General features: G+C 32.9%; 2 protein-coding genes across 12 annotated transcripts in view; both read left to right on the plus strand.

The window, feature by feature from the left end:
• The window catches only part of LOC121123780 (band 7 protein AGAP004871), a 179097-nt gene that overhangs the window by 83135 nt on the left and 81091 nt on the right, over positions 1-14871 (plus strand). The window lies entirely within an intron of this gene.
• LOC139905752 (uncharacterized) lies at positions 608-14006 on the plus strand. Of its 2 annotated transcripts, XM_071889422.1 has the most exons (9): positions 608-2987; positions 3508-3678; positions 5696-5937; positions 6002-6152; positions 7584-7745; positions 10035-10328; positions 11304-11653; positions 11722-11967; positions 12030-14006. In XM_071889422.1, the coding sequence occupies exons 1-9, from the start codon at positions 2822-2824 to the stop codon at positions 13740-13742; spliced, it is 3495 nt and encodes a 1164-aa protein (XP_071745523.1). In that variant the 5' UTR covers positions 608-2821; the 3' UTR covers positions 13743-14006. The 2 variants fall into 2 exon arrangements, with proteins under 2 accessions (XP_071745523.1, XP_071745526.1); XM_071889425.1 differs by lacking the exon at positions 7584-7745.

Raw genomic sequence — 14871 nt, forward strand, 5'->3', positions numbered from 1 at the left:
AACAAAAAACTTAAAAATCGATAAATTTTTTAAATCTATCGATTTCTCTGGATTGGATACACCAATATAAACTAAAAGTAGGACTGTAGATTTTAGCGAAAAAAATCATGAAAATTCCAACCCATGATTAACATCTTCAAGTTTCTCATGAAGACCACATAGTTTATTTTTGAAACTTCTAACAATCATTTAAATACACATTTAAAGTTCTTTTCAATATACCCTCCATCAGCACCAATCGTTGTCTTAATTTAGGCCGAAACAGCTTACACGTGTTTTTGACAAAGTCCACCGTGATATAGCTCCATTCCTTCTTTACAGAAGCCTTCAAGTTGTAAACACTTGAGTGCAGGGTTGCATTAGCCTTATTTTTAAGATTGCCCCGAAGTCCAATGAGTTACATTCCGGGCTGGTGGATGGACACATTCTCCAAGGGCAAAAAGTTGGACAAATTGTTGAGGCACCAAGTCTGGGTTGTCATGGCCTTGTGCCCAGGTGTAGAGTCCTGTCGCCAAAAATAGTTTCCTTCAGGATAATTTGATATCAGTCAAGTTAATACTACCAAGACCTTCAAGTACTCCTTTCCACCGATCTTAGGCCTTTAGTGTAAAAATAAGGCGGCATTCATTTGCAATATGACGGTCAAGTAGGGGTTGTTCTGACCCTTAATCCATGGTCCAGAGTATTCCATTCTGGCGTCTAGAAGAGTTAATGCCCTGATTCTTCTGCCTTCCATCTCAGAAATGGTTGGTTGAATTAAATTAAAAGTTGTTTGTTTATATTTGTTGACAACTCCTAAAGAAAACAGTTCTTCGGAACATTTCAATTACTCGAACTAGAAACCTTTAAATAACCTTTCACGATTTGCTCTCTCACACTGTATACCGAATCGAAACCTGATAAATTGGGCCAAATAAATAATATCTACATAGTATCGCTATTGCTGAAAATGTCTAGAAATTTCTATATTGGATCAGTAAAAACTCTAACATAACCTTTATTCATTATCGGGGATTGTCAAACTTGTTTGCCATACAAATCACTTTTTTTTTAAATGATCATGTTGCTAATATTACTAACCATGGATCAAAAAATAAATCTGTGATAAGAATACTTTGTAACTAGAATTTTTAATGCTATATTTGCTAATTAAATAGAAGGTGAAGACTTTTTCTATAAATTTACTAATTATTCTGCCTTTTGTCATGTTATTTAGTTTTAAATAAAAAACAGAATGGGTCAAGTTAAATTGTGAAATTTTCAAATTTAAATCTACAAGAAAATAGTTTTGAATTAAGAGTTACACAAATTTTTTTTTTACACATAAAACAATATCTCAGATGGTTTACGACAAATCACTTAATTAAAATAGTATAATGGTTGAAAAGTCCAGGGATTTTGTAAAAAATCACCTCATCTTTAGTTAGTAACAGCCTTCGAAAGACAGCTGTACAAATTTCATGATAGAATCTTCTTTATTTTGTGACTAAAGCTAGACGCTACTTTTGTTATTTATAAAGCAATGGATCAAAAAAATTTTGTGTTTTAATTTGATATGTCTTCTATTTATATGGAAAAAAAATACCGTCAACGTTAAGCAATGCCTTGAAAAGTGTTATGGGGACTCTTCTTTATCAGAAACAATAATTAAACTGAACGTAGAGACACCAACAATGTAAAAAGCAGTGGACGTCCAAAACAACAGAAATTTTCAAAATAATCCAAAAAATAGTTTTCAAATGATCGGAAAGTGAAGTTGGGTGAGTTAGTTGACTTCATGAAGATATCGAAACAATTTGTTCATGAGAAAGCTTTGTTCAAAGTGGGTGCTGCGTTGCCTGACTGTTGACCAGAAACAAAAAAGTGCTGATGATTCTAAATTGTGTTTGATCATGCTTAAACATAACAAATCGGAATTTTTTCGTTGGTAGGCGACAATGGATGAAACATGGATCCATAACTTCACTCTGGAATCAAAACGATTATCATCTGAGTGGACAGCAACTAGTGAACCTCGTCCAAAGCGCACAAAAATCAGATGCAAAGTTAATTGCCTAGGTATTTTGAGATATGCAATGATGCCATACTCTTAGAATATCATGATACGAACAATATGATTAACAGTGAATATTATATAGTGTTATTAGAGCGTTTGAATAGTGAAATAACGGAAAAACGTCCCCATTTGAAGAAGAAAAAAGTGATGTTCACAACAAAAACGCATTGAATCACAAGTGAATCAAAACAATTGTAAAACAGCATGAATTGCTTCTGCATCTAAATAACTCTCCAGATTTGGCTCCCAGCAACTACTGGCTGTTCGCAAACATAAAAAAAAGCTTGCCGATAAGAAATTTCGCTCTAATGAAGATGTTATTGCTAAAAATGAGTAATTTTTTTGGCCAAAAGATAAAAGTGGCTTTGAAATGTTAGAGTGGTGCTGGAATGATTTCTTTGCTCTTAAAGGGCGTTATATTGTTTATGCTTAATTGAAAACCATATTTGAAATTAGATTATTTTTTTATTAGCTCAAAACTGTGCTTAAAAAGTTACTTCAAAAATCACATTTTAAGTTATCGTGATCAGTGCGTCAAGTTAATTAGAATTAGATATGGAACTTAAAGATTTTTGAAAAGTAACATTTTGTTGACTTGCAATTACATGCTTTCTCTTTTCTCCTGGGATTTTTTTGTTTGTAAATCGTCTTGAGCAACTGATAAACATGACAACGAACACTGTTTATTTACTGTTTACTATTTGAAAAACAAATATACATTAATATATAAAACTAAAGCCCTCATGAAAAAAAGGTTCACTCAGTATGAAGGACCTCAACATTATAGTAGTACTTCTTCAATGTCTATCAAATATCTCTCTTGGGAGGGAAAATGATAATTGTCACTGTGGATTTATTAAGGATTCCCAACAACGATCAAAATGGATTTCTCTCATGCTACAAAGACCTTATACAATACAGAGCTCAAAAGGTCAACTATAATTTATTATACAGGGTGATTCAGAATTAGTGTCCATGAGAACAATTAAACGATTCAGAGATTGTATTTTTTATCAAAATATATATTAATACTTTTTTTACAGCTTTAGTATGGTCCTCCAATTGTCCGATATCTCATTTAATGGGCTTGCCCTAGGTTTGAACTTGCCAAAGGCACCTCGTAACGGACTTGCAGCTAATACTCCCAGGGTTTGCCATGAGTAAGTGTGTTATGAGCCTCGAAACTGCATCACTTTCGAATATACTCTACATTACAAAGTCAAACGTCTTAAGATCAGCTAACGAGCAAAGATAAAAGTGCTGAAAATAGTTTTTGCAACATTGATTAACTTTATTTGCAGTGGTGTTTTTCTGAGAAAACACTGTTGCAGAAGTTCTGACTAAGATAATAAAATCTTCATTTGCTGACTTTCAAGTTAAAACACTCTAATTCTGAACCACTCTGTAAATGTACACAATTCTAAAAACTAACGTTTTCCCCTTATTTACAGCAAGTTCTCATGTGAAAGGGATTCCTCCTCTATGGGTTTTAGTGTCTCTTTTCCCTCATGAATCCATTTGGAAATTATCTCATTTAAGCTATGCTGACTATGTAGCTTTAAACACACTCCGGCTTTCTAATATCTCATCTCCCTCTATAATTATCAATCAAAGCATTGTAGGTAATATGAAAATCATGAGGACGACAACTCAACTCCCAAAGTTTCTATTGTAATCATTAATCTAACTGAGTAGGCATTAATTATAGAATAACACGAAGGATTGGATCCATCATGTTGTCAATATGATTCCAGTATCCTAGTTTTATATTTTCCCTTTAACTAACTCTTAATTAAATGAAACATGAAATGAATTAGGAGTAATGAAAGAATATATATATTTAATTCTATGTGTCAATCATTGATGAACATTAAATATAATTAGGTCACATTTTTTTATATTTCGTTTCTTTTAATTGCAGGCCCAACAAAAATCAAATAAAATATAAACGGTATTATTGATTCCTTGTAATGTGGGTTGATTATATATATACCTATATATACAATTATGTGGAGATTGAGTTGTCCATTAAATAATACGGTGGTACACTTATTAATGTATAACAGAATTGACGTAGCTCATGAACAACGCGCTCGGGAGAAATTATTTTCTCTAACTCAATGTGCGTAGGTTTGCGGCCCGGTCATTCATAGAAAAAGAAATATACTTTATGTATATGGACTTCACACAAGATTCCTTGATTAAATGGAGTTAATGTAATACTATAATGTTTACTTATACTTACTCAGTGCAACTTCATCTAAACAATTAAAGGAACATTAAAAATAAAAATTTGAAGTGACTTATAAGAAGCTTAAGTCTTTTTTATGATTGTGAGTCCTATAACTGCATTTGTTTACTTCACTGTAGGATTTTTTTCTTGACGTTATCTCATTTTCTGCATCTATTTATTAATATAAAGGATGTGTTCATATGAATACAAGGTGCTATTTATAACGAATATGTTACATGGAGCGTTTCAACTGACGTCATATACCCATATTCCATAATTAATCAAAAGTAACAGCGTTCTGGAGTGAATGTTATTGCTATAACAAATAAACAAACAAAAAATTAACTGTACAGTGTGTCCCTTGGAATCGTGAACAAATTTTTCCAAGCTTATGAAACTTTATTCTTCACGTATTCTTCCGAACTGTCAGCCCACTCATTCTCCACAGTAGATTTTAGGATATCTACATGCACATGGGAGGGTGTACAAGCCTTCCCCTGGATGATGACTCATATTTCATAGTAGTAAAGGGGGTTGAAGTCTGAGGAAGAGGTAGGTAACATAGACAATGGTCAGAAATTCAACAAGTTGTTTTCACACGACTTTTTTGTTCTTTTGCCCGAGTTTGTTAATATTGGTAATGAGACCCTTGGACAGGGAACGATAGAGAAAATCTCGTCATATCTCATTCTAGTATGGAGAAGTGCTGACTCACGATTTTTTTGGACTTCATCCCAGTTGTCCTGTATCAGATGAAATAATTTTTTCAAGAAAAGTGTTTTGTTTTTATTGCTCTACCAGTTAATATTATATAACAAAAAATGTAAATTATTTATTGAGTCAATAAAACTTTTCCTAAGGTTCCTTCATGAATCGCTGGAACACGCTCTATAAATATTTAGTGTATTAGTTGTAACTAGTATAAACAGATTGTCCTAGTTGCAAATTCCATGACTCATTTAAAGAAATCAGTCATTATAATTACCACGAGTTAAATGATATTATCTTTTCATTTTGATCTATTAAGATAGTAAAATGATTTTGAATTGACGATTTTCTGCATTTGAACATAATAATGTGGCGCAATAAATAATATTTTATTAAACTAGTAAAGAATCAAACCATTAAAATATGGACAATCCATGGAATATTCAATTATTCTATTATTTCCATCAAAATAAAACAATTTATTTACAATTAATAATTGCGGTTTTAGAATGCAACTTGTACAAAATCGTAACTTGTTCATGTTATACATAGCTATACAGGAATAAGGGTTTTTATTCTGAATAGCATTTTATGGTTTTTCCTGCTAAGAGGGCTGACTTTCAGAATATTGACGTCACTTGAAAACGCTGTATAGAGTTAGATAATTTATAAAATCATTTTTTATTTATTTAAAAAAGTGGAGAATGGCACAAATGATCCCTTCTTCATCATTCCATCTATGGCTATACCGAGTGAACCGTATATATTCGGATTAAATATGTCGGATGTAAAATCTCCTAAACTTTGCTTTTGTGGCCTACCACTACGGAGTTTTCAGTTTAATTACACGGATTTTGAGCTATCGCCAATATCTAAGAAAGCTCTTTGGGATGCTTCCAGCCAGGAGTTTAAGTCAGCTAAGAAAACCATTGAAAAAAAGGTGATTTCTATTCTTATTTTGCCCTTACACATATCTATGGATCAAAGCACAATTTTCTTTTTAGATTTATAATCATATAAACAGATCGGACTCTGTGGACGTACTACAATTAATGTACTCCCCCAATGGAGTCTCGGCTCTTGTTCAAATCTTATCTCAAGGGGGAGAGATGGAAGGATCCATTAATACAGCTCTTTCTCTCAAAGAAATTCAAAGTAACCAATAGATTTACCATTATAGTGTTCCGTTGTTTTGGAGTTAATATCTAAGATATATTCCTCCTTTTTGTTGAACCTCATCAGACCACTTAGTCCCTAAATTACTTATCTTTAAACTTGAAAAAATGAGCGGAAAACTGCCATTTATTGAACACATCTTAGACACCTTGATTTATTTAAAAAAAAACAAAAAACAAGGTGGAAAGCATTTTTACTCTTAAAGCCAAGTACAAAAAATATAAAAAAAGTAATTTTTTTAACTCATAATGCCATATTTGAAACAGCACAAAAATGAGAAAATGGATCATTTCGACCCAAAATATCCATATTTTTTAAAGCTAAAATAGCGAAAACTACAACACAATTTGTGGGAAAGGCTTTTTACTAAAGACAGTTCCTATTGTTCCCAGTAATAAATATCCACAGAAAAGGGACCTAAAAACTTGGTATAGTATGATTCAATGACAAAGAATGTGATTTTTATAGAAAAAAACAAACAAACTCAAAACCAATTTGTGATATATTTAAATACTATATCTAGGCATAATTTCTATCCTATATGCTCTCCTTCACGAGCAAAAATAACAGCCTCAAGACACCGCCCAATAGTTTGTCAGTACTTGACGGACAAGGCCCTTTCCATGACGTACCATGCTGTCATCATGGCAGCTGTAAGTGAATCTAAATTTGATAAGAGACATTTGCAAATTGCAAAATTGGATGGTTGAGGTAAGGGCGTGAGGAAGGCTGCATGGAGGCAGGCCAAAAGTCAGCCATACAGTTACTGCAGAAATTTTGGTTCTTCTTAGCTTTAATGGACTTATTATTATTTAGGAAGCCCGGAGGAAGTTTCCAACGGTCTCATCAGCCTACTCAGCACTGACACCGGGTCGGAGGAGATCGGCCATGCATTGCTTGTGTTGTTGTTACTCCAACATTTTTACACTTAGGGACATAGTAAGAAATCAAAACATGTTAATTTCTGTTTCAGGTGTCGTTTAGCTTCGTAATGCAACCTTTTAAGTTTTTATTAACGGCGAAAAAATGATAATTAAATGCTAATGCAAGTTTTGGGTCCCCATTCGTTACGGTGTCGATACAAAATCACATTTATGACGTATTGTTAGCTGATTTGGAGCGTAGAAAAATCTAGAGATTCTCAGTAGGAGCTATGAGTATAATATGAAATACCTTCAATACTCATTTTTCTGGGAAATAATTTCAATTTGTTTTATATGTTGGTGTTGGATTGGACATTCTGAGGACATGTTCCTGATAAAGGATGACCCTCACATCCACTTGAAAGGATGGGAGATTATTATAAATGAGAACTCATCAATTAAATATGTAATAGAAAAAATTTTAGCCATTAAAACGGAACACTGTAAGTTAATATACATTTATTATAATAACATCGAATTTTTGTAGGTTACAAATCTTGTAATTTGTCGACGTACTCCGTACCAAGGCATTTATCATTGATGAATTCACACATTGAAGTAATTCCCTCGGGTGCTTTTGCGGATTTTAGTTGTACAGCATCTCAAATAGAGTTGATTGTCTATAATGAAACAACAGATAACACTTTAGGTATGATTCCTATAATATATTGGAAAGTTGGATTATTAGGAAATTGCTTGGAATGATCTTTTTCGGAAGGTTTTTTATACCTTTACTTATCTCTTTCTCTGTATGTATATTACATACCTAAATATGTATTCAAATATTAAAAATAATATGATGCATTGCTTCCAGAATTTAAATGGATTTAAAACTTATCTATTATTCAATTCTATATCCCTTTTTTTTTTGTAAAAAGAATGTAATAAGTTAGAAAGGATTTAGCATTGGATGTGAGAATTGATTTATGTTGGGTAAGATATCTCTGTGATTTCCTTTTATTTGATAAACGAAATAAATACCCACCCTCACATATATCTATATTCAGAGTTATTTCCATACTTATGTCATAATTCATGCAATTACTAATGATATATACCTATTACGGATGACTCCGGCTATTGCATGTACCTGTTGCCTCATACCTTGATGATCACTAAAAAATACCCTCCAAAATACTCACAAAGAAGGGTATCCTTGGTGTAATTACAAGAAAAGTAAATCAAAGTTTTTTACCGGTGTACGTAAAATAATAATAGAAATTTCAGTTGACAATCTGCAAACTTCTTCACTCAAGAGTTTTAAATCAGTAGCGCTACTGTTATGGAAAAAAATGAAGAAACTGATAAACATTTATGATAATCAATTATGTAAATCCGGTGTGTTTTTTAGCGGGCCCGTTAATTTGTAATTGGTAATATAAAAAAGGAATTTTCTATTCCTTAGCAGTTGCCATTATTATTTAATTCCTGAGTAGTGAACAACCTTTTCCTAAATAGATTCAGTTATATTCAAAACCTGATTGAACATTTGTGTATTCTCATAAAAGACGGAGAGTAGCCTTGAGGATTTGTTGCGAGTTATAATTTGCAGGTCCTTCTTGGACTCCGATTAGAATTGTAGATCGAAATCGGATTAATTCTAGCAAATGTCCTTTTTTATATCCTTTTCTCCTTCCTCTTTTGTCACAGCTGATTGTGGATCATCTAATGAAACGTCATGAACATTATTATTTTTTTCCTCCTATACCTTCTTCAAATTGTCAGGGTTACCATCTTGACTTTCGTTTTTTTTTTTTTTAAACATGCCCATACTACAATGGATTTTCATCGCTGATCATAACTATGTATCATAAAATTTATATTTGTGACGTTATTTATGCACTTTTCGTACATAGCGTCAGTGCATAACAGAAAATACTTTCGAGCAATTTCGTTTCTTTAATGGTTCAGACATGGAATTTTAGATACATGAAAGTGTATCGACGTTATTTTGTTTTTTCCCCCAGTTGAGTGAAAGACCCTTCTTTAAAAATATTCCTACAGTTCTTAGTACATAATTTTTATTTGGATACATTTTTCGTTCGTAAGTCTTTGGAAATAAATTTATTAAACGATATTCGTGCTAAGAAATGAGTTTTTAACTTAAAACTCTAAAAATTAAAGCTTTGGTGAAAAATAACTTTTAAGATGAAAATTTATCCTAAAAAAATGAGGAATCAATTTTTGCTGAAATTTCTAGTTTGATATTTAAAAAATGTTAAATACAAGATATTTGATCATATTTGACCCCGATAACTTATTGTGTATCTTAAAAGAAAATTTTTATTCAAGATAACTATTGTTCAATGGTTAGCATTGATATGACAGGAACAGAGTATAAGAAAAAGAATAAATTATAACATTCCTCTACAATAAACAGGTTGCTAGCTGTTATTTTTATTTTCCACGCGCCTGTACAAAGTTTTTTTATTTACGTCTCTAGTAATAAAACATCGGTGGTTAGAATTTAAAAAAATGTACTCAGGCATTATTCAATATTAAATAATAGTTGATTGTTTTTTGACACCTTCTGTTGTGAAAATAAAGCAAGAAATGTGTGCATATCTCACTCACACTCATTACCAGGACTGCACAAAATTGAGGCATATTTATGGCAATATAATCATGCAACTTACATTGTTAATGTTTTTCAAAAAATGAGGGGCTAATGCCCACCTCCTGTGTTGGCAACTAACCTCAACACTCATCAATAACATATGTATATTTGTACATTATTCTGTACGTACTTCTGAAGTTTCCCCGTAATTAAGGCTATATAACTAAAAATGAGTAGATGGTATTAAAATACCCAATAATACTCAAATCTGAAGTTCAGTTCTCCGTCCCTATCCAGTTCCTAAAAAACCAAAAACCAATCCCTAATACGTATATAAGTTATGCGACAGCAACATGAGTATACTCATTCTTTTAACTCTAGATAATATCATTGACGGACAACTAAATTTAAAATGTATGGATGGTGGTTTGACACCCTCCAATTGGTTAATCCCTCAGCTTTGTATATCCGTTCCGTATTGTCAAATCTCCGATACACAATCAGTTTCTCGTCTTGGTTATCAAGTGAACTCCTTTACAAGTATTCGAATCCCTACAGGGGACTCTTTATATCTGTTGTGTGCCTCAGAAGATGCCATGGTGGAGGATGGAGCTGGACGGAATCATCTGGAACTCAAATGTAAAGGGAATGCTACATCAGAGAGAGTTGAGTTTTGTAAGTGATATGACCATATTGGTGTTAATCTAATTCTGAGACACTTCAGATTAATACTACATTCTCTTAAACTTTTTTTTTTACAACACACTCTTGACGTATCTAACAAAGAAGATATCAAGAGCATTTATTCCCGTTGAAGAATTGTCCGTTTCCCGCAACCATTTTTTGTAATCAAGTAGGTTGAGTTAAGACGAGAATATAGACCAAAAGTCCTTCAGCCTGTCAAACATTTTCTACTAATTATCCAACAAGGGCGTCTGGAGGGGGTCAGTTGGAGGGACTGTAGCCCCCCCCACTCCCCACAAATGAAGGAATTTTTACTTTTTACTAGAAAATTCAATAATTGAAACTTAATTTTTGAATTTGTTTTCCAAAAAATTTCGTAAATTTGTTTTATTTTCAGGGAATAACTCTGGATTTTTGATTTTTTTTTCAAAATAGTTTAATATTTACAAAAATGTAGGGTTTTTGGAATTTTTTTTTGTGAAATTTTATATTTTTTATTTCTAGCGAATAGTTGTGGATTTTTGAAACTTTTTTCAAAAAAATTTAATATTTTTGGGAATTTTTTGAATAGCTGTTGATTTTTGGATTTTTTTTTACAAAAACTTGAATTTTTGAATTTTTTTACCAAAAAATTTTCAATTTGATATATACATATATTTTAATAATCTAAACAACACCCAAAAAAAAAAAAAATATATATATATATAGGTATAATCTTGCGGACATCGTGACCTTCTATTTCCATAAGTCTTCGTACAGTGTTGTTGACTAGGATATGTTTGATTCCATACAAATTAGCAAATTTTGGCATTCATAACTTTTTGTTGTAAACACAGAACAATAACAGGTTTAATTTCGAGTTGATTGCTATTAATATATTTATAAAAAGTCATTTAAAAAAGTATATCCCAATAAAAAAACACCTGGTACATAATTCATATCATTTGAATCTTTTTATATTTACAGCATTGCCTAATCCATCATTTTATCCTCAATGTATTGAACGTTGCAGGGGATTTACGTCCATTTCATATGCAGAAAGGCTAGATAACCCATTTCTGGAGTATTTTGCCAATGCAAGCATTTTATTTCGATGTTTGAAACATTTCCATTTAAGAAACAAAGGTTATACAGACACTAATTTCAGTGCAGTTTGTTTAAAAGATGGCTCCCTAATCCCTTCCGGAATTTGTACACCAATCCCCTGTACTGTAGATCAAATTAATTCCGCGTGTCCAGATGATTTTAAACCCCTCTCACCAAAGAACATACTTCCAAATCAACAAATCAAATATATCTGCTCAGATTCCACCAAGGTTCAATTCAACATCTGATTAATTTTAAACTAATGCATTGATTACTTATAATTAATTTAATTTCAAAGGTACCAAATTCTGGTCGGTCATATGTCAAGCTGTCTTGTGAATGGGGTGGATCATTGACTAATACAACTTGGCCTCTCTGTATTAGCAAATGTAATGACCATCCAAACATTTCGGGGTTAATTCCTGTTCGAAAAACATATGTGAAAGCTGGAGATTTTGCAACTTATAAATGTGTTGAAAAGGATAAAATTCCAGATTCTGGATATCCATTTCGTATATTGTGTCATGCAAATGGTACATTTCAGGTAAATTATTATTTTCCAATACTGTATGAACGTAATCACATCAATATTCCAATTTCAAATAGTCCATTTTGAATCCACCAATCTGCATATCTGGCTGCTTTAATATACCAAGTGTTGCAGGTTTTAAATCAACGTCACTCGTAGATCAACGGCCTAATGCTTCATTAAAATTTATTTGTTCGCATAATCGCTACATTGAGCATAATGGTCAACATCTTTTTTACACGTGTAGGAAAATAAATGGCTCATACTCCTATGTATTGAACGAAAATATAACTTCCTCCAATTTCCCAGTCTGTGTTTCTCCAACAAAGTGCCTCCCTCACTTGAATCTGAGTCTCCCATCAAGCTACAAGATGAAATACCCCCTCAACATTACATATAATAGCGGTGAAAACATTGATATTGCTTGCAGCGCTAAAGGTTACGTACCAGAAAAGGAGCCAATCCTAGCCAAATGCAAGGATGATCTTCAATTTGAACTCCCAGTTAATTGGTCCATTTGTATTCCAAGTGTGTGCTCACAGGAGGAAATTCAATCTATTCGAAATGGATCATTAGCAAAATCTTGCCAATGTAGTTTCTCGAAATGTACAGAATTTATATTCGATTCAATAATGGAGCAGTGTCCACAAGAAAGTAACAAAGGACCCCCATGTGCACTCATCAAGTCGGAAAATTATCAATACGGGTATTACTATGAGGATGCCCATGCAATCAACATATCCTCAGCTGTTTCGAATTATACAATTAGAAGAATGAATGATCTTGCAATGGATTTGTCATTGACAAGAGACAGATTATTGCAAGTCAAGGAGTGTAAACGTCGCAAACGAAGAGTTCCAATCTATTGCAAGGAGTTTAAAAAACAAATGGAGGGACTAACAAGTTTATTGAGGATAGGACATGATAAATTGAATTATAATTTACCACGTATATCTCATTTACATCTTTTTTTGAGACAAAGTAATCTCAATTGCCCATTACCCCAAGGACCCATCCGTAACTTTTCCGAAACAATCAATTTATTTAAAGATGATATACAGTATTTAAAAACAAACCGAACCAAAATGATATACCTCCCTTCAAGAAACGTGACCTTATCCAAGGCTTGTAACACGAGCATTATTCTTGGACTACGTATTCATGGCCTACAATCTAATGGATCCTTTAATGTCGAAAAATGTTGTTGCAAAGATATTGACGAATCCTTTATTCTCAAAGTAACTTTACAATCCCCATGGAAACAAGTTCTCAGAGACCCTAAATCCGAGGATACAATTAATTATAAAATAAAAGTTGAGAAAGACATGGAAATCATATTTTCTAAATCAATTATACGGAACAAACTACACCATTGGACCCTTCAAAATATATCCAAGAGCGCCATCAACTCTAGAATAGAAATAACTTTCCACGTACATCTTAGTGAGCCGCATTGGAACAATGATGCTCGTCTAATAAAAGCATTTGATGATTCTGTTTATGGGATACAGAATGATTCTACAAAGTTGAATACGTCTCTTTTACATTTTGTGTATGAGCATAGTGGAGGACCCCAAACCTCTGCAACAAAGATCAAGATGATTGATACATCAGAATCGAACACCCTACATAAAAATAACAATTCTATAGATAGTAATGAGACGAATCATGATAACGGGATCCATATGGCCGGTCTGATTTCTATGACAGTGCTGGGAGCTTTTCTCATCGTAATTATTCTCATGAGCCTTTTGTCTTCAAAGGCGTGCAAATGTCGTGAATGGATTTAACTTCATATTTTATTCAAATGTTCTATGTTTTTAATTTATGTATGACTGTATGTATATTAATGAGTTGGTTAAATATCAGAAAGAGGCGTTGCTGGAAAGGGAATGAAACCTTTGAGAAACACCCATTTAACAATTTCTATTGATATAATTTATTTATAGTATACTTCTCAGCTACTGATCCCATACAGAGTGGTCCAGATAAATTGGGAAAAATCTTTAAAAGCATAAAATAAACGAACTAGATGGGGTAAAACCATAAATTTTTATATTATTTGAAAGCTTTATTTAATGACATTCAATTATTTTTAATGAGATCCGCCTCTCTTGATAACTGCAGCCAAATGGCGCCAAAAACTTTGACAGGCCCAGGCGACCTCGTGCAGATCCACTTTTGCCATTGTACGGATAATGGGCTCAGCTTGATCCTCCCCCTAGCTATAAAAATTGCATGGGCTGTTTGCAGGCAAAAATCTGTGCTCCATAAGTGAGGTCATTTTATGGCCTATACATCCTCCACTTTGTTGGACTTCTGGGCTGGAGTTCTATCTTTTTGGAAAGGGTAATTTCTTCCTTGGGCTACTCCATCCATGCTGGGAATGTAAATTATTAGAGCAAAACCAGAACCACTACAACGGCAAATCTGGATCCACACTTTCGCCTGGACCTGTCAAAGCTTCCAGCACCGTGTAACCAAGATTATCAAGAAAGGTGGATCTCATTACAAATAAGGAACACTATTGGGACTTTTATAGTAGCAATTTAACTTTCAGAGAGTAAGAATAGGTATACCAATAACAACCTTTACTTTCCAGGAAACACATTTTTGGCATTTAGTGAGATATATAGATGTAGAGAGCCGTGCAATGTTGGCTATGATCTAGCATGTTTGCACAGTGTTTTTACAGCTACATGCCAAAATTATTTTGCAATTAATTGATCCTTATTTTTACTATAGTAATTTTTACTGTAGTACACGGAATTGTCCAAAGTTATTAGGCGTCTACTAACATGCAAATTTGACCAAATGGTATAGAAGATAACAACCTAACAAATCCTGGGTGTTACCTTCTGCTTTTATGAGCGTAATCACACGACCACTAGCAATATTTTGTTGAAAGTTGTCAGATCT

The sequence above is a fragment of the Lepeophtheirus salmonis genome, chromosome 1, assembly GCF_016086655.4.
Source record: "Lepeophtheirus salmonis chromosome 1, UVic_Lsal_1.4, whole genome shotgun sequence".
Classification (NCBI taxonomy): domain Eukaryota; kingdom Metazoa; phylum Arthropoda; class Copepoda; order Siphonostomatoida; family Caligidae; genus Lepeophtheirus; species Lepeophtheirus salmonis.